This window comes from Salvelinus alpinus, chromosome 2, assembly GCF_045679555.1.
Source record: "Salvelinus alpinus chromosome 2, SLU_Salpinus.1, whole genome shotgun sequence".
Lineage (NCBI taxonomy): Eukaryota > Metazoa > Chordata > Actinopteri > Salmoniformes > Salmonidae > Salvelinus > Salvelinus alpinus.
The window spans coordinates 116,812,088-116,835,119 of record NC_092087.1 but is presented as its reverse complement, the minus strand read 5'-3'; the positions used below and the strand labels follow the sequence as shown (position 1 = coordinate 116,835,119).

At 37.2% G+C, this 23,032-nt stretch overlaps 1 protein-coding gene across 1 annotated transcript in view; it reads right to left on the bottom strand.

Moving 5' to 3' along the window:
• myo15ab (myosin XVAb) overlaps positions 1–23,032 on the bottom strand; it is a 216,512-nt gene extending 193,480 nt beyond the window's left edge. Inside the window, exon 1 of the mRNA XM_071347544.1 lies at positions 22,386–23,032. Within this exon, the coding sequence (XP_071203645.1) occupies positions 22,386–23,032 (647 nt within the window). The remainder of the gene's footprint in view (positions 1–22,385) is intronic.

Genomic DNA, 23,032 nt, shown 5'->3' with positions numbered 1-23,032 from the left:
ATTACAGGAATATTACAGGACTATTACAGGACTAATACAATGATATTACAGGACTATTACAGGACTATTACTGGACTATTACAGGACTATTACAGGACTATTACAATGCTATTACTGGACTATTACAGGACTATTACAGGACTATTACAGGACTATTACAGGACTATTACAGGACTATTACAGGACTATTACAGGGCTATTACAGGACTATTACAGGACTATTACAGGACTATTACAGGACTAATACAATGATATTACAGGACTATTACAGGACTATTACAGGAATATTACAATGCTATTACAGGACTATTACAGGACTATTACAATGCTATTACAGGACTATTACAGGAATATTACAGGACTATTACAGGACTAATACAATGATATTACAGGAATATTACAGGACTATTACAATGCTATTACAGGACTATTACAGGACTATTACAGGAATATTACAGGACTATTACAGGACTAATACAATGATATTACAGGACTATTACAGGACTATTACAGGACTATTACAGGACTATTACAGGACTATTACAGGACTAATACAATGATATTACAGGAATATTACAGGACTATTACAATGCTATTACAGGACTATTACAGGACTATTACAGGAATATTACAGGACTATTACAGGACTAATACAATGATATTACAGGACTATTACAGGACTATTACAGGAATATTACAGGACTATTACAGGACTATTACAGGACTATTACAGGAATATTACAGGACTATTACAGGAATATTACAGGACTATTACAGGACTATTACAGGAATATTACAGGACTATTACAGGACTAATACAATGATATTACAGGACTATTACAGGACTATTACAGGAATATTACAGGACTATTACAGGACTAATACAATGATATTACAGGACTATTACAGGACTATTACAGGAATATTACAATGCTATTACAGGACTATTACAATGATATTACAGGACTATTACAGGACTATCACAGGACTATTACAGGACTATTACAGGGGCTATTACAGGACTATTACTGGACTATTACAATGATATTACAGGACTATTACAGGGCTATTACAGGACTAATACAGTGATATTACAGAACTATTACAATGATATTACAGGACTATTACAGGACTATCACAGGACTATTACAGGACTATTACAGGGGCTATTACAGGGCTATTACAGGACTATTACAGGACTAATACAGTGATATTACAGGACTATTACAGGGATATTACAATGCTATTACTGGACTATTACAGGACTATTACAGGACTATTACAGGACTATTACAATGATATTACAGGACTATTACAGGACTATTACAGGGGCTATTACAGGACTATTACAGGACTATTACAGGACTAATACAGTGATATTACAGGACTATTACAGGGATATTACAATGCTATTACAGGACTATTACAGGAATATTACAATGCTATTACTGGACTATTACAGGACTAATACAATAAAATTACAGAACTATCATAGGACTATCACAGGACTATTACAGGACTATTACAGGACTATTACAGGGCTATTACAGGACTATTACAGGGCTATTACAGGACTAATACAGGACTATTACTGGACTATTACAGGACTAATACAATGATATTACAGGACTATTACTGGACTATTACAGGACTATTACAGTGCTATTACAGGACTATTACAGGACTATTACAGGACTAATACAATGATATTACAGGACTATTACAATGCTATTACTGGACTATTACAGGACTATTACAGGAATATTACAGGAATATTACAGGACTATTACAGGACTAATACAATGATATTACAGGACTATTACAGGACTATTACAGGAATATTACAATGCTATTACAGGACTATTACAGGACTATTACAATGCTATTACAGGACTATTACAGGAATATTACAGGACTATTACAGGACTAATACAATGATATTACAGGAATATTACAGGACTATTACAATGCTATTACAGGACTATTACAGGACTATTACAGGAATATTACAGGACTATTACAGGACTAATACAATGATATTACAGGACTATTACAGGACTATTACAGGACTATTACAGGACCATTACAGGACTATTACAATGATATTACAGGACTATTAAAGGGCTATTACAGGACTATTACAGGACTATTACAGGGCTATTACAGGACTATTACAGGAGTATTACAGGACTATTACAGGGCTATTACAGGGGCTATTACAGGACTATTACAGGACTATTACAGGACTATTACAATGATATTACAGGACTAGTAAAGGGCTATTACAGGACTATTACAGGACTATTACAGGGCTATACAGGACTATTACAGGAGTATTACAGGACTATTACAATGATATTACAGGACTATTACAGGACTATTACAGGGCTATTACAGGACTATTACAGGACTATTACAGGACTATTACAGGGCTATTACAGGGGCTATTACAGGACTATTACAGGACCATTACAGGACTATTACAATGATATTACAGGACTATTAAAGGGCTATTACAGGACTATTACAGGACTATTACAGGGCTATTACAGGACTATTACAGGAGTATTACAGGGCTATTACAGGGGCTATTACAATGATATTACAGGACTAGTAAAGGGCTATTACAGGACTATTACAGGACTATTACAGGGCTATTACAGGACTATTACAGGACTATTACAGGGCTATTACAGGACTATTACAGGAGTATTAGAGGGCTATTACAGGGGCTATTACAGGGGCTATTACAGGACTATTACAGGACTATTACAGGACTAATACAATGATATTACAGGACTATTACTGGACTATTACAGGACTATTACAGTGCTATTACAGGACTATTACAGGACTATTACAGGACTAATACAATGATATTACAGGACTATTACAATGCTATTACTGGACTATTACAGGACTATTACAGGAATATTACAGGAATATTACAGGACTATTACAGGACTAATACAATGATATTACAGGACTATTACAGGACTATTACAGGAATATTACAATGCTATTACAGGACTATTACAGGACTATTACAATGCTATTACAGGACTATTACAGGAATATTACAGGACTATTACAGGACTAATACAATGATATTACAGGAATATTACAGGACTATTACAATGCTATTACAGGACTATTACAGGACTATTACAGGAATATTACAGGACTATTACAGGACTAATACAATGATATTACAGGACTATTACAGGACTATTACAGGACTATTACAGGACCATTACAGGACTATTACAATGATATTACAGGACTATTAAAGGGCTATTACAGGACTATTACAGGACTATTACAGGGCTATTACAGGACTATTACAGGAGTATTACAGGACTATTACAGGGCTATTACAGGGGCTATTACAGGACTATTACAGGACTATTACAGGACTATTACAATGATATTACAGGACTAGTAAAGGGCTATTACAGGACTATTACAGGACTATTACAGGGCTATACAGGACTATTACAGGAGTATTACAGGACTATTACAATGATATTACAGGACTATTACAGGACTATTACAGGGCTATTACAGGACTATTACAGGACTATTACAGGACTATTACAGGGCTATTACAGGGGCTATTACAGGACTATTACAGGACCATTACAGGACTATTACAATGATATTACAGGACTATTAAAGGGCTATTACAGGACTATTACAGGACTATTACAGGGCTATTACAGGACTATTACAGGAGTATTACAGGGCTATTACAGGGGCTATTACAATGATATTACAGGACTAGTAAAGGGCTATTACAGGACTATTACAGGACTATTACAGGGCTATTACAGGACTATTACAGGACTATTACAGGGCTATTACAGGACTATTACAGGAGTATTAGAGGGCTATTACAGGGGCTATTACAGGGGCTATTACAGGACTATTACAGGACTATTACAGGACTAATACAATGATATTACAGGACTATTACTGGACTATTACAGGACTATTACAGTGCTATTACAGGACTATTACAGGACTATTACAGGACTAATACAATGATATTACAGGACTATTACAATGCTATTACTGGACTATTACAGGACTATTACAGGAATATTACAGGAATATTACAGGACTATTACAGGACTAATACAATGATATTACAGGACTATTACAGGACTATTACAGGAATATTACAATGCTATTACAGGACTATTACAGGACTATTACAATGCTATTACAGGACTATTACAGGAATATTACAGGACTATTACAGGACTAATACAATGATATTACAGGAATATTACAGGACTATTACAATGCTATTACAGGACTATTACAGGACTATTACAGGAATATTACAGGACTATTACAGGACTAATACAATGATATTACAGGACTATTACAGGACTATTACAGGACTATTACAGGACCATTACAGGACTATTACAATGATATTACAGGACTATTAAAGGGCTATTACAGGACTATTACAGGACTATTACAGGGCTATTACAGGACTATTACAGGAGTATTACAGGACTATTACAGGGCTATTACAGGGGCTATTACAGGACTATTACAGGACTATTACAGGACTATTACAATGATATTACAGGACTAGTAAAGGGCTATTACAGGACTATTACAGGACTATTACAGGGCTATACAGGACTATTACAGGAGTATTACAGGACTATTACAATGATATTACAGGACTATTACAGGACTATTACAGGGCTATTACAGGACTATTACAGGACTATTACAGGACTATTACAGGGCTATTACAGGGGCTATTACAGGACTATTACAGGACCATTACAGGACTATTACAATGATATTACAGGACTATTAAAGGGCTATTACAGGACTATTACAGGACTATTACAGGGCTATTACAGGACTATTACAGGAGTATTACAGGGCTATTACAGGGGCTATTACAATGATATTACAGGACTAGTAAAGGGCTATTACAGGACTATTACAGGACTATTACAGGGCTATTACAGGACTATTACAGGACTATTACAGGGCTATTACAGGAGTATTAGAGGGCTATTACAGGGGCTATTACAGGGGCTATTACAGGACTATTACAGGACTATTACAGGGCTATTACAGGGGCTATTACAGGACTATTACAGGACCATTACAGGACTATTACAATGATATTACAGGACTATTAAAGGGCTATTACAGGACTATTACAGGACTATTACAGGGCTATTACAGGACTATTACAGGAGTATTACAGGACTATTACAGGGCTATTACAGGGGCTATTACAGGACTATTACAGGACTATTACAGGACTATTACAATGATATTACAGGACTAGTAAAGGGCTATTACAGGACTATTACAGGACTATTACAGGAGTATTACAGGACTATTACAGGACTATTACAATGATATTACAGGACTAGTAAAGGGCTATTACAGGACTATTACAGGGCTATTACAGGGCTATACAGGACTATTACAGGAGTATTACAGGACTATTACAATGATATTACAGGACTATTACAGGACTATTACAATGATATTACAGGACTATTAAAGGGCTATTACAGGACTATTACAGGACTATTACAGGGCTATTACAGGACTATTACAGGAGTATTACAGGACTATTACAGGGCTATTACAGGACTATTACAGGACTATTACAGGGCTATTACAGGACTATACAGGACTATTACAGGACTATTACAAGGCTATTACAGGGGCTATTACAGGACTATTACAGGACCATTACAGGACTATTACAATGATATTACAGGACTATTAAAGGGCTATTACAGGACTATTACAGGACTATTACAGGGCTATTACAGGACTATTACAGGAGTATTACAGGACTATTACAGGGCTATTACAGGGGCTATTACAGGACTATTACAGGACTGTTACAGGACTATTACAGGACTATTACAGGACTATTACAATGCTATTATAGGACTATTACAGGACTATCACAGGACTATCACAGGACTGGTACAGGACTATTACAGGACTATTACAGGACTATTACAGGACTGGTACAGGACTATTACAGGACTATTACAGGACTATTACAGGACTGGTACAGGACAATTACAGGACTATTACAGGACTATTACAGGACTGGTACAGGACTGGTACAGAACTATCACAGGACTATTACAGGACTATTACAGGACTGGTACAGAACTATCACAGGACTATTACAGGACTATTACAGGACTGGTACAGAACTATTAAAGGACTGTTACAGGACTATTACAGGACTGGTACAGGACTATTACAGGACTGGTACAGGACTATTACAGGACTATTACAGGACCATTACAGGACCATTACAGGACTATTACAGGACTGGTACAGGACTATTACAGGACTATTACAGGACCATTACAGGACCATTACAGGACTATTACAGGACTATTACAGGACTATTACAGGACTGGTACAGGACTATTACAGGACTATTACAGGACCATTACAGGACTATTACAGGACTATTACAGGACTATTACAGGATTGTTACAGGACTATTACAGGAATACTACAGGACTATTACAATGATATTACAGGACTATTACAGGACCATTACAGGACCATTACAGGACTATTACAGGACTATTACAGGACTGGTACAGGACTATTACAGGACTATTACAGGACCATTACAGGACCATTACAGGACTATTACAGGACTATTACAGGACTATTACAGGACTGGTACAGGACTATTACAGGACTGGTACAGGACTATTACAATGATATTACAGGACTATTACAGGACCATTACAGGACCATTACAGGACTATTACAGGACTGGTACAGGACTATTACAATGATATTACAGGACTATTACAGGACTATTACAGGACTATTACAGGAATATTACAATGCTTTTACAGGAATATTACAATGCTTTTACAGGACTATTACAGGACTATTACAATGCTATTACAGGAATATTACAATGCTTTTACAGGACTATTACAGGACTATTACAATGATATTACAGGACTATTACAGGACTATTACAGGACTATTACAGGACTATTACAATGCTATTACAGGAATATTACAGGAATATTACAATGCTTTTACAGGACTATTACAGGACTATTACAATGATATTACAGGACTATTACAATGCTATTACAGGAATATTACAGGACTATTACAGGACTATTACAATGCTATTACAGGACTATTACAGGACTATTACAATGATATTACAGGACTATTACAATGCTATTACAGGACTATTACAGGACTATTACAGGACTATTACAATGCTATTACAGGACTATTACAGGAATATTACAATGCTTTTACAGGAATATTACAGGACTATTACAATGCTATTACAGGACTATTACAGGAATATTACAATGCTTTTACAGGAATATTACAGGACTATTACAATGCTATTACAGGACTATTACAGGAATATTACAATGCTATTACTGGACTATTACAGGACTATTATAGGACTATTACAGGACTAATACAATGATATTACAGGCCTATTACAGGACTATTACAGGACTATTACAGGGCTATTACAGGGGCTATTACAGGACTATTACAGGACCATTACAGGACTATTACAATGATATTACAGGACCATTAAAGGGCTATTACAGGACTATTACAGGACTATTACAGGACTATTACAGGGCTATTACAGGACTATTACAGGAGTATTACAGGACTATTACAGGGCTATTACAGGGGCTATTACAGGACTATTACAGGACTATTACAATGATATTACAGGACTATTAAAGGGCTATTACAGGACTATTACAGGACTATTACAGGGCTATTACAGGACTATTACAGGAGTATTACAGGACTATTACAATGATATTACAGGACTATTACAGGGCTATTACAGGACTATTACAGGGCTATTACAGGACTATTACAATGATATTACAGGACTATTACAGGACTATCACAGGACTATTACAGGACTATTACAGGGGCTATTACAGGGCTATTACAGGACTATTAAAGGACTAATACAGTGATATTACAGGACTATTACAGGGATATTACAATGCTATTACTGGACTATTACAGGACTATTACAGGACTATTACAGGACTATTACAATGATATTACAGGACTATTACAGGACTATTACAGGGGCTATTACAGGACTATTACAGGACTATTACAGGACTAATACAGTGATATTACAGGACTATTACAGGGATATTACAATGCTATTACAGGACTATTACAGGAATATTACAATGCTATTACTGGACTATTACAGGACTAATACAATAAAATTACAGAACTATCATAGGACTATCACAGGACTATTACAGGACTATTACAGGACTATTACAGGGCTATTACAGGACTATTACAGGGCTATTACAGGACTAATACAGGACTATTACTGGACTATTACAGGACTAATACAATGATATTACAGGACTATTACTGGACTATTACAGGACTATTACAGTGCTATTACAGGACTATTACAGGACTATTACAGGACTAATACAATGATATTACAGGACTATTACAATGCTATTACTGGACTATTACAGGACTATTACAGGAATATTACAGGAATATTACAGGACTATTACAGGACTAATACAATGATATTACAGGACTATTACAGGACTATTACAGGAATATTACAATGCTATTACAGGACTATTACAGGACTATTACAATGCTATTACAGGACTATTACAGGAATATTACAGGACTATTACAGGACTAATACAATGATATTACAGGAATATTACAGGACTATTACAATGCTATTACAGGACTATTACAGGACTATTACAGGAATATTACAGGACTATTACAGGACTAATACAATGATATTACAGGACTATTACAGGACTATTACAGGACTATTACAGGACCATTACAGGACTATTACAATGATATTACAGGACTATTAAAGGGCTATTACAGGACTATTACAGGACTATTACAGGGCTATTACAGGACTATTACAGGAGTATTACAGGACTATTACAGGGCTATTACAGGGGCTATTACAGGACTATTACAGGACTATTACAGGACTATTACAATGATATTACAGGACTAGTAAAGGGCTATTACAGGACTATTACAGGACTATTACAGGGCTATACAGGACTATTACAGGAGTATTACAGGACTATTACAATGATATTACAGGACTATTACAGGACTATTACAGGGCTATTACAGGACTATTACAGGACTATTACAGGACTATTACAGGGCTATTACAGGGGCTATTACAGGACTATTACAGGACCATTACAGGACTATTACAATGATATTACAGGACTATTAAAGGGCTATTACAGGACTATTACAGGACTATTACAGGGCTATTACAGGACTATTACAGGAGTATTACAGGGCTATTACAGGGGCTATTACAATGATATTACAGGACTAGTAAAGGGCTATTACAGGACTATTACAGGACTATTACAGGGCTATTACAGGACTGGTACAGGACTGGTACAGAACTATCACAGGACTATTACAGGACTATTACAGGACTGGTACAGAACTATCACAGGACTATTACAGGACTATTACAGGACTGGTACAGAACTATTAAAGGACTGTTACAGGACTATTACAGGACTGGTACAGGACTATTACAGGACTGGTACAGGACTATTACAGGACTATTACAGGACCATTACAGGACCATTACAGGACTATTACAGGACTGGTACAGGACTATTACAGGACTATTACAGGACCATTACAGGACCATTACAGGACTATTACAGGACTATTACAGGACTATTACAGGACTGGTACAGGACTATTACAGGACTATTACAGGACCATTACAGGACTATTACAGGACTATTACAGGACTATTACAGGATTGTTACAGGACTATTACAGGAATACTACAGGACTATTACAATGATATTACAGGACTATTACAGGACCATTACAGGACCATTACAGGACTATTACAGGACTATTACAGGACTGGTACAGGACTATTACAGGACTATTACAGGACCATTACAGGACCATTACAGGACTATTACAGGACTATTACAGGACTATTACAGGACTGGTACAGGACTATTACAGGACTGGTACAGGACTATTACAATGATATTACAGGACTATTACAGGACCATTACAGGACCATTACAGGACTATTACAGGACTGGTACAGGACTATTACAATGATATTACAGGACTATTACAGGACTATTACAGGACTATTACAGGAATATTACAATGCTTTTACAGGAATATTACAATGCTTTTACAGGACTATTACAGGACTATTACAATGCTATTACAGGAATATTACAATGCTTTTACAGGACTATTACAGGACTATTACAATGATATTACAGGACTATTACAGGACTATTACAGGACTATTACAGGACTATTACAATGCTATTACAGGAATATTACAGGAATATTACAATGCTTTTACAGGACTATTACAGGACTATTACAATGATATTACAGGACTATTACAATGCTATTACAGGAATATTACAGGACTATTACAGGACTATTACAATGCTATTACAGGACTATTACAGGACTATTACAATGATATTACAGGACTATTACAATGCTATTACAGGACTATTACAGGACTATTACAGGACTATTACAATGCTATTACAGGACTATTACAGGAATATTACAATGCTTTTACAGGAATATTACAGGACTATTACAATGCTATTACAGGACTATTACAGGAATATTACAATGCTTTTACAGGAATATTACAGGACTATTACAATGCTATTACAGGACTATTACAGGAATATTACAATGCTATTACTGGACTATTACAGGACTATTATAGGACTATTACAGGACTAATACAATGATATTACAGGCCTATTACAGGACTATTACAGGACTATTACAGGGCTATTACAGGGGCTATTACAGGACTATTACAGGACCATTACAGGACTATTACAATGATATTACAGGACCATTAAAGGGCTATTACAGGACTATTACAGGACTATTACAGGACTATTACAGGGCTATTACAGGACTATTACAGGAGTATTACAGGACTATTACAGGGCTATTACAGGGGCTATTACAGGACTATTACAGGACTATTACAATGATATTACAGGACTATTAAAGGGCTATTACAGGACTATTACAGGACTATTACAGGGCTATTACAGGACTATTACAGGAGTATTACAGGACTATTACAATGATATTACAGGACTATTACAGGGCTATTACAGGACTATTACAGGGCTATTACAGGACTATTACAATGATATTACAGGACTATTACAGGACTATCACAGGACTATTACAGGACTATTACAGGGGCTATTACAGGGCTATTACAGGACTATTAAAGGACTAATACAGTGATATTACAGGACTATTACAGGGATATTACAATGCTATTACTGGACTATTACAGGACTATTACAGGACTATTACAGGACTATTACAATGATATTACAGGACTATTACAGGACTATTACAGGGGCTATTACAGGACTATTACAGGACTATTACAGGACTAATACAGTGATATTACAGGACTATTACAGGGATATTACAATGCTATTACAGGACTATTACAGGAATATTACAATGCTATTACTGGACTATTACAGGACTAATACAATAAAATTACAGAACTATCATAGGACTATCACAGGACTATTACAGGACTATTACAGGACTATTACAGGGCTATTACAGGACTATTACAGGGCTATTACAGGACTAATACAGGACTATTACTGGACTATTACAGGACTAATACAATGATATTACAGGACTATTACTGGACTATTACAGGACTATTACAGTGCTATTACAGGACTATTACAGGACTATTACAGGACTAATACAATGATATTACAGGACTATTACAATGCTATTACTGGACTATTACAGGACTATTACAGGAATATTACAGGAATATTACAGGACTATTACAGGACTAATACAATGATATTACAGGACTATTACAGGACTATTACAGGAATATTACAATGCTATTACAGGACTATTACAGGACTATTACAATGCTATTACAGGACTATTACAGGAATATTACAGGACTATTACAGGACTAATACAATGATATTACAGGAATATTACAGGACTATTACAATGCTATTACAGGACTATTACAGGACTATTACAGGAATATTACAGGACTATTACAGGACTAATACAATGATATTACAGGACTATTACAGGACTATTACAGGACTATTACAGGACCATTACAGGACTATTACAATGATATTACAGGACTATTAAAGGGCTATTACAGGACTATTACAGGACTATTACAGGGCTATTACAGGACTATTACAGGAGTATTACAGGACTATTACAGGGCTATTACAGGGGCTATTACAGGACTATTACAGGACTATTACAGGACTATTACAATGATATTACAGGACTAGTAAAGGGCTATTACAGGACTATTACAGGACTATTACAGGGCTATACAGGACTATTACAGGAGTATTACAGGACTATTACAATGATATTACAGGACTATTACAGGACTATTACAGGGCTATTACAGGACTATTACAGGACTATTACAGGACTATTACAGGGCTATTACAGGGGCTATTACAGGACTATTACAGGACCATTACAGGACTATTACAATGATATTACAGGACTATTAAAGGGCTATTACAGGACTATTACAGGACTATTACAGGGCTATTACAGGACTATTACAGGAGTATTACAGGGCTATTACAGGGGCTATTACAATGATATTACAGGACTAGTAAAGGGCTATTACAGGACTATTACAGGACTATTACAGGGCTATTACAGGACTATTACAGGACTATTACAGGGCTATTACAGGACTATTACAGGAGTATTAGAGGGCTATTACAGGGGCTATTACAGGGGCTATTACAGGACTATTACAGGACTATTACAGGACTAATACAATGATATTACAGGACTATTACTGGACTATTACAGGACTATTACAGTGCTATTACAGGACTATTACAGGACTATTACAGGACTAATACAATGATATTACAGGACTATTACAATGCTATTACTGGACTATTACAGGACTATTACAGGAATATTACAGGAATATTACAGGACTATTACAGGACTAATACAATGATATTACAGGACTATTACAGGACTATTACAGGAATATTACAATGCTATTACAGGACTATTACAGGACTATTACAATGCTATTACAGGACTATTACAGGAATATTACAGGACTATTACAGGACTAATACAATGATATTACAGGAATATTACAGGACTATTACAATGCTATTACAGGACTATTACAGGACTATTACAGGAATATTACAGGACTATTACAGGACTAATACAATGATATTACAGGACTATTACAGGACTATTACAGGACTATTACAGGACCATTACAGGACTATTACAATGATATTACAGGACTATTAAAGGGCTATTACAGGACTATTACAGGACTATTACAGGGCTATTACAGGACTATTACAGGAGTATTACAGGACTATTACAGGGCTATTACAGGGGCTATTACAGGACTATTACAGGACTATTACAGGACTATTACAATGATATTACAGGACTAGTAAAGGGCTATTACAGGACTATTACAGGACTATTACAGGGCTATACAGGACTATTACAGGAGTATTACAGGACTATTACAATGATATTACAGGACTATTACAGGACTATTACAGGGCTATTACAGGACTATTACAGGACTATTACAGGACTATTACAGGGCTATTACAGGGGCTATTACAGGACTATTACAGGACCATTACAGGACTATTACAATGATATTACAGGACTATTAAAGGGCTATTACAGGACTATTACAGGACTATTACAGGGCTATTACAGGACTATTACAGGAGTATTACAGGGCTATTACAGGGGCTATTACAATGATATTACAGGACTAGTAAAGGGCTATTACAGGACTATTACAGGACTATTACAGGGCTATTACAGGACTATTACAGGACTATTACAGGGCTATTACAGGACTATTACAGGAGTATTAGAGGGCTATTACAGGGGCTATTACAGGGGCTATTACAGGACTATTACAGGACTATTACAGGACTAATACAATGATATTACAGGACTATTACTGGACTATTACAGGACTATTACAGTGCTATTACAGGACTATTACAGGACTATTACAGGACTAATACAATGATATTACAGGACTATTACAATGCTATTACTGGACTATTACAGGACTATTACAGGAATATTACAGGAATATTACAGGACTATTACAGGACTAATACAATGATATTACAGGACTATTACAGGACTATTACAGGAATATTACAATGCTATTACAGGACTATTACAGGACTATTACAATGCTATTACAGGACTATTACAGGAATATTACAGGACTATTACAGGACTAATACAATGATATTACAGGAATATTACAGGACTATTACAATGCTATTACAGGACTATTACAGGACTATTACAGGAATATTACAGGACTATTACAGGACTAATACAATGATATTACAGGACTATTACAGGACTATTACAGGACTATTACAGGACCATTACAGGACTATTACAATGATATTACAGGACTATTAAAGGGCTATTACAGGACTATTACAGGACTATTACAGGGCTATTACAGGACTATTACAGGAGTATTACAGGACTATTACAGGGCTATTACAGGGGCTATTACAGGACTATTACAGGACTATTACAGGACTATTACAATGATATTACAGGACTAGTAAAGGGCTATTACAGGACTATTACAGGACTATTACAGGGCTATACAGGACTATTACAGGAGTATTACAGGACTATTACAATGATATTACAGGACTATTACAGGACTATTACAGGGCTATTACAGGACTATTACAGGACTATTACAGGACTATTACAGGGCTATTACAGGGGCTATTACAGGACTATTACAGGACCATTACAGGACTATTACAATGATATTACAGGACTATTAAAGGGCTATTACAGGACTATTACAGGACTATTACAGGGCTATTACAGGACTATTACAGGAGTATTACAGGGCTATTACAGGGGCTATTACAATGATATTACAGGACTAGTAAAGGGCTATTACAGGACTATTACAGGACTATTACAGGGCTATTACAGGACTATTACAGGACTATTACAGGGCTATTACAGGACTATTACAGGAGTATTAGAGGGCTATTACAGGGGCTATTACAGGGGCTATTACAGGACTATTACAGGACTATTACAGGGCTATTACAGGGGCTATTACAGGACTATTACAGGACCATTACAGGACTATTACAATGATATTACAGGACTATTAAAGGGCTATTACAGGACTATTACAGGACTATTACAGGGCTATTACAGGACTATTACAGGAGTATTACAGGACTATTACAGGGCTATTACAGGGGCTATTACAGGACTATTACAGGACTATTACAGGACTATTACAATGATATTACAGGACTAGTAAAGGGCTATTACAGGACTATTACAGGACTATTACAGGAGTATTACAGGACTATTACAGGACTATTACAATGATATTACAGGACTAGTAAAGGGCTATTACAGGACTATTACAGGGCTATTACAGGGCTATACAGGACTATTACAGGAGTATTACAGGACTATTACAATGATATTACAGGACTATTACAGGACTATTACAATGATATTACAGGACTATTAAAGGGCTATTACAGGACTATTACAGGACTATTACAGGGCTATTACAGGACTATTACAGGAGTATTACAGGACTATTACAGGGCTATTACAGGACTATTACAGGACTATTACAGGGCTATTACAGGACTATACAGGACTATTACAGGACTATTACAAGGCTATTACAGGGGCTATTACAGGACTATTACAGGACCATTACAGGACTATTACAATGATATTACAGGACTATTAAAGGGCTATTACAGGACTATTACAGGACTATTACAGGGCTATTACAGGACTATTACAGGAGTATTACAGGACTATTACAGGGCTATTACAGGGGCTATTACAGGACTATTACAGGACTGTTACAGGACTATTACAGGACTATTACAGGACTATTACAATGCTATTATAGGACTATTACAGGACTATCACAGGACTATCACAGGACTGGTACAGGACTATTACAGGACTATTACAGGACTATTACAGGACTGGTACAGGACTATTACAGGACTATTACAGGACTATTACAGGACTGGTACAGGACAATTACAGGACTATTACAGGACTATTACAGGACTGGTACAGGACTGGTACAGAACTATCACAGGACTATTACAGGACTATTACAGGACTGGTACAGAACTATCACAGGACTATTACAGGACTATTACAGGACTGGTACAGAACTATTAAAGGACTGTTACAGGACTATTACAGGACTGGTACAGGACTATTACAGGACTGGTACAGGACTATTACAGGACTATTACAGGACCATTACAGGACCATTACAGGACTATTACAGGACTGGTACAGGACTATTACAGGACTATTACAGGACCATTACAGGACCATTACAGGACTATTACAGGACTATTACAGGACTATTACAGGACTGGTACAGGACTATTACAGGACTATTACAGGACCATTACAGGACTATTACAGGACTATTACAGGACTATTACAGGATTGTTACAGGACTATTACAGGAATACTACAGGACTATTACAATGATATTACAGGACTATTACAGGACCATTACAGGACCATTACAGGACTATTACAGGACTATTACAGGACTGGTACAGGACTATTACAGGACTATTACAGGACCATTACAGGACCATTACAGGACTATTACAGGACTATTACAGGACTATTACAGGACTGGTACAGGACTATTACAGGACTGGTACAGGACTATTACAATGATATTACAGGACTATTACAGGACCATTACAGGACCATTACAGGACTATTACAGGACTGGTACAGGACTATTACAATGATATTACAGGACTATTACAGGACTATTACAGGACTATTACAGGAATATTACAATGCTTTTACAGGAATATTACAATGCTTTTACAGGACTATTACAGGACTATTACAATGCTATTACAGGAATATTACAATGCTTTTACAGGACTATTACAGGACTATTACAATGATATTACAGGACTATTACAGGACTATTACAGGACTATTACAGGACTATTACAATGCTATTACAGGAATATTACAGGAATATTACAATGCTTTTACAGGACTATTACAGGACTATTACAATGATATTACAGGACTATTACAATGCTATTACAGGAATATTACAGGACTATTACAGGACTATTACAATGCTATTACAGGACTATTACAGGACTATTACAATGATATTACAGGACTATTACAATGCTATTACAGGACTATTACAGGACTATTACAGGACTATTACAATGCTATTACAGGACTATTACAGGAATATTACAATGCTTTTACAGGAATATTACAGGACTATTACAATGCTATTACAGGACTATTACAGGAATATTACAATGCTTTTACAGGAATATTACAGGACTATTACAATGCTATTACAGGACTATTACAGGAATATTACAATGCTATTACTGGACTATTACAGGACTATTATAGGACTATTACAGGACTAATACAATGATATTACAGGCCTATTACAGGACTATTACAGGACTATTACAGGGCTATTACAGGGGCTATTACAGGACTATTACAGGACCATTACAGGACTATTACAATGATATTACAGGACCATTAAAGGGCTATTACAGGACTATTACAGGACTATTACAGGACTATTACAGGGCTATTACAGGACTATTACAGGAGTATTACAGGACTATTACAGGGCTATTACAGGGGCTATTACAGGACTATTACAGGACTATTACAATGATATTACAGGACTATTAAAGGGCTATTACAGGACTATTACAGGACTATTACAGGGCTATTACAGGACTATTACAGGAGTATTACAGGACTATTACAATGATATTACAGGACTATTACAGGGCTATTACAGGACTATTACAGGGCTATTACAGGACTATTACAGGACGATTACAGGACTAATACAATGATATTACAGGACTATTCAAGGACTATTACAGGACTATTATAAAAAGACTATTACCTGTGATCTCTGGACTGTTGTGTAACGACCTCAAAGGCATTACAATATCTGGACTATTGTGTAACGATCTCAAAGGCATTACAATATCTGGGCTATTGTGTAACGATCTCAAAGGCATTACAATCTCTGGACTGTTGTGTAACTATGTCAAAGGCATTACAATCTCTATTACAATGATATTACAGGACTATTAAAGGGCTATTACAGGACTATTACAGGACTATTACAGGACTATTACAGGGCTATTACAGGACTATTACAGGGCTATTACAGAACTATTACAGGACTATTACAGGACTATTACAGGACTATTACAGGATTATTACAGGACTATTACAGGACTGGAACAGGATTATTACAGGACTATTACAGGACTGGGACAGGACTATTACAATGCTATTACAGGACTATTACAGGACTATTATAGGGGACTATTACAGGACTATTACAGGATTATTACAGGACTGGTACAGGACTATTACAGGACTATTACAGGACTATTACAGGGGACTATTACAGGACTATTACAGGATTATTACAGGACTGGTACAGGACTATTACAGGACTATTACAGGATTGTTACAGGACTATTACAGGACTATTACAGGACTATTACAGGACTGGTACAGGACTATTACAGGATTGTTACAGGACTATGACAGGACCATTACAGGACTGGTACAGGACTATAACAGGACTATTATAGGACTATTACAGGACTATTACAGGACTGGTACAGGACTATTACAGGGCTATTACAGGGCTATTACAGGACTATCACAGGACTGGTACAGGACTATTACAGGACTATTACAGGACTATTACAGGACTGGTACAGGACTATTACAGGACTATTACAGGACTATTACAGGACTGGTACAGGACAATTACAGGACTATTACAGGACTATTACAGGACTGGTACAGGACTATTACAGGACTACAGGACTGGTACAGAACTATCACAGGACTATTACAGGACTATTACAGGACTGGTACAGAACTATCACAGGACTATTACAGGACTATTAAAGGACTGTTACAGGACTATTACAGGACTATTACAGGACTGGTACAGGACTATTACAGGACTGGTACAGGACTATTACAGGACTATTACAGGATTGTTACAGGACTATTACAGGAATACTACAGGACTATTACAGGACCATTACAGGACTGGTACAGAACTATCACAGGACTATTACAGGACTATTACAGGAATATTACAGGACTATTACAGGACTATTACAGGACTGGTACAGGACTATTACAGGACTGGTACAGGACTATTACAATGCTATTACAGGACTATTACAGGACTATTACAGGACTATTACAGGAATACTACAGGACTATTACAGGACTACAGGACTGGTACAGAACTATCACAGGACTATTACAGGACTATTACAGGACTGGTACAGAACTATCACAGGACTATTACAGGACTATTAAAGGACTGTTACAGGACTATTACAGGACTATTACAGGACTGGTACAGGACTATTACAGTACTGGTACAGGACTATTACAGGACTATTACAGGATTGTTACAGGACTATTACAGGAATACTACAGGACTGGTACAGGACTATTACAATGATATTACAGGACTTTTACAGGACCATTACAGGACCATTACAGGACTATTACAGGACTGGTACAGGACTATTACAATGATATTACAGGACTATTACAGGACTGTTACAGGATTGTTACAATGCTATTACAGGACTATTACAGGACCATTACAGGACCATTACAGGACTATTACAGGACTATTACAATGATATTACAGGACTATTACAATGATATTACAGGACTATTACAGGACTATTACAGGACCATTACAGGACTATTACAGGACTATTACAATGATATTACAGGACTATTACAGGACTGTTACAGGACCATTACAGGACTATTACAGGACTATTACAATGATATTACAGGACTATTACAGGACTGTTACAGGACTGTTACATAACTGTTACAGGACTATTACAGGACTATTACAATGATATTACAGGACTATTACAGGACTATTACAATGATATTACAGGACTATTACAGGACCATTACAGGACCATTACAGGACTATTACAGGACTATTACAATGATATTACAGGACTATTACAGGACTGTTACAGGACTGTTACATAACTGTTACAGGACTATTACAGGACTATTACAATGATATTACAGGACTATTACAGGACTATTACAGGACTATTACAATGATATTACAGGACTATTACAGGACTATTACAGGACTGTTACATAACTGTTACAGGACTGTTACAGGACTATTACAGACCTATTACAGGACTATTACAGGACAATAACTGTTACAGGACTATTACAGGACTGTTACAGGACTATTACAGACCTATTACAGGACTATTACAGGACAATAACTGTTACAGGACTATTACAGGACTGTTACAGGACTATTACAGACCTATTACAGGACTATTACAGGACAATAACTGTTACAGGACTATTAAAGGACTATTGGACACAATATTCTTCAGATTAAACTAAAAGAGGAGCTCTTGAAGTCTGCTCCTATTCTGGGTTTCTAGTTAGCAACCGTTAGCTGGTTCTATATTCTTTGCATTGATATTTTAGTCATTTAGCAGATGCTCTTTTCCAGAGTGACTAATGCTAATTTCTTAGCTAGCGTCACTAACGACAGCATCACTAAAGATGTAGCTAGCTTGCGTCACTAACGACAGCATCGCTAACGATGTAGCTAGCTAGAGTCACTAACGACAGCATCGCTAACGATGTAGCTAGCTAGAGTCACTAACGACAGCATCACTAAAGATGTAGCTAGCTTGCGTCACTAACGACAGCATCACTAAAGATGTAGCTAGCTAGCGTCACTAACGACAGCATCACTAAAGATGTAGCTAGCTAGCGTCACTAACGACAGCATCGCTAAAGATGTAGCTAGCTAGCGTCACTAACGACAGCATCGCTAAAGATGTAGCTAGCTAGCGTCACTAACGACAGCATCGCTAAAGATGTAGCTAGCTAGCGTCACTAACGACAGCATCGCTAAAGATGTAGCTAGCTTGCGTCACTAACGACAGCATCGCTAAAGATGTAGCTAGCTTGCGTCACTAACGACAGCATCACTAAAGATGTAGCTAGCTAGCGTCACTAACGACAGCATCGCTAAAGATGTAGCTAGCTAGCGTCACTAACGACAGCATCGCTAAGGATTTAGCTAGCTAGCGTCACTAACGACAGCATCGCTAAAGATGTAGCTAGCTTGCGTCACTAATGACAGCATCGCTAAAGATGTAGCTAGCTAGCGTCACTAACGACAGCATCGCTAAAGATGTAGCTAGCTTGCGTCACTAACGACAGCATCGCTAAAGATGTAGCTAGCTTGCGTCACTAACGACAGCATCACTAAAGATGTAGCTAGCTAGCGTCACTAACGACAGCATCGCTAAAGATGTAGCTAGCTAGCGTCACTAACGACAGCATCGCTAAGGATTTAGCTAGCTTGCGTCACTAACGACAGCATCACTAAAGATGTAGCTAGCTAGCGTCACTAACGACAGCATCGCTAAAGATGTAGCTAGCTAGCGTCACTAACGACAGCATCGCTAAGGATTTAGCTAGCTAGCGTCACTAACGACAGCATCGCTAAAGATGTAGCTAGCTTGCGTCACTAATGACAGCATCGCTAAAGATGTAGCTAGCTAGCGTCACTAACGACAGCATCGCTAAAGATGTAGCTAGCTTGCGTCACTAACGACAGCATCGCTAAAGATGTAGCTAGCTTGCGTCACTAACGACAGCATCACTAAAGATGTAGCTAGCTAGCGTCACTAACGACAGCATCGCTAAAGATGTAGCTAGCTTGCGTCACTAACGACAGCATCGCTAAAGATGTAGCTAGCTAGCGTCACTAACGACAGCATCGCTAAGGATTTAGCTAGCTAGCGTCACTAACGACAGCATCGCTAAAGATGTAGCTAGCTTGCGTCACTAATGACAGCATCGCTAAAGATGTAGCTAGCTAGCGTCACTAACGACAGCATCGCTAAAGATGTAGCTAGCTTGCGTCACTAACGACAGCATCGCTAAAGATGTAGCTAGCTAGCGAATGATATCTAACTTCTTTAGATGAACCGTTAAATAACGTAAAGTAATCAAATGAAATAGGTTCATACTTGCGTAGACGTTTCCCCAGGCCCATGAAGAGTCTGGAGGTTCCTCCCATCTTCTTCCTGGAGTTCCTCCGTCTCCGGACTCCCGAAAACCTCATGAACATCTTGGACAAGTTTTTCAGACCCTTCTTAGGGAGCTCTTTCACCGGAGGTTCAGGAGACATCTCCTTCTTCCTCTTCTCTTTCTTCTTGTTTTTCTCTTCTCCCTTCCCTCCTTTGTCTTTATGACGGTGGCCATCTTTAGACTTCTTCTTGCGCTTCCTTTCGTCCTCGTCCTCATCCTCCTCTTCCTCGTCGTCGTCTTCTTCTTCGTATTCTTCATCTTCGCCCCCACGGCGACCGTGGGACTTCCCCTTAGCAGATTTACCCCCTCGACCCCTCCCTCTATCATCTTCAGAGTTCTCCTCTTCTTCTTCTTCCTCCTCCTCCTCTTCCTCACTCAGTAACTCCTCCTCTGACTCCTCCTTCTTGGGCTTCCCTTTTCCTTTTGGGGGAGGTTCCTCCTTCCCTTTCTTCCCTACTTTCTTGTCCTCCTTGCCTCCCTTCTTTCTCTCGTCTTTCCCTGCCTTCACCTCCTCCTTCGGTTTCTCAGGTTCCTCCTTCCCTTTCTTCCCTACTTTCTTGTCTTTCTTGTTGTCTTTCTTCGGCAT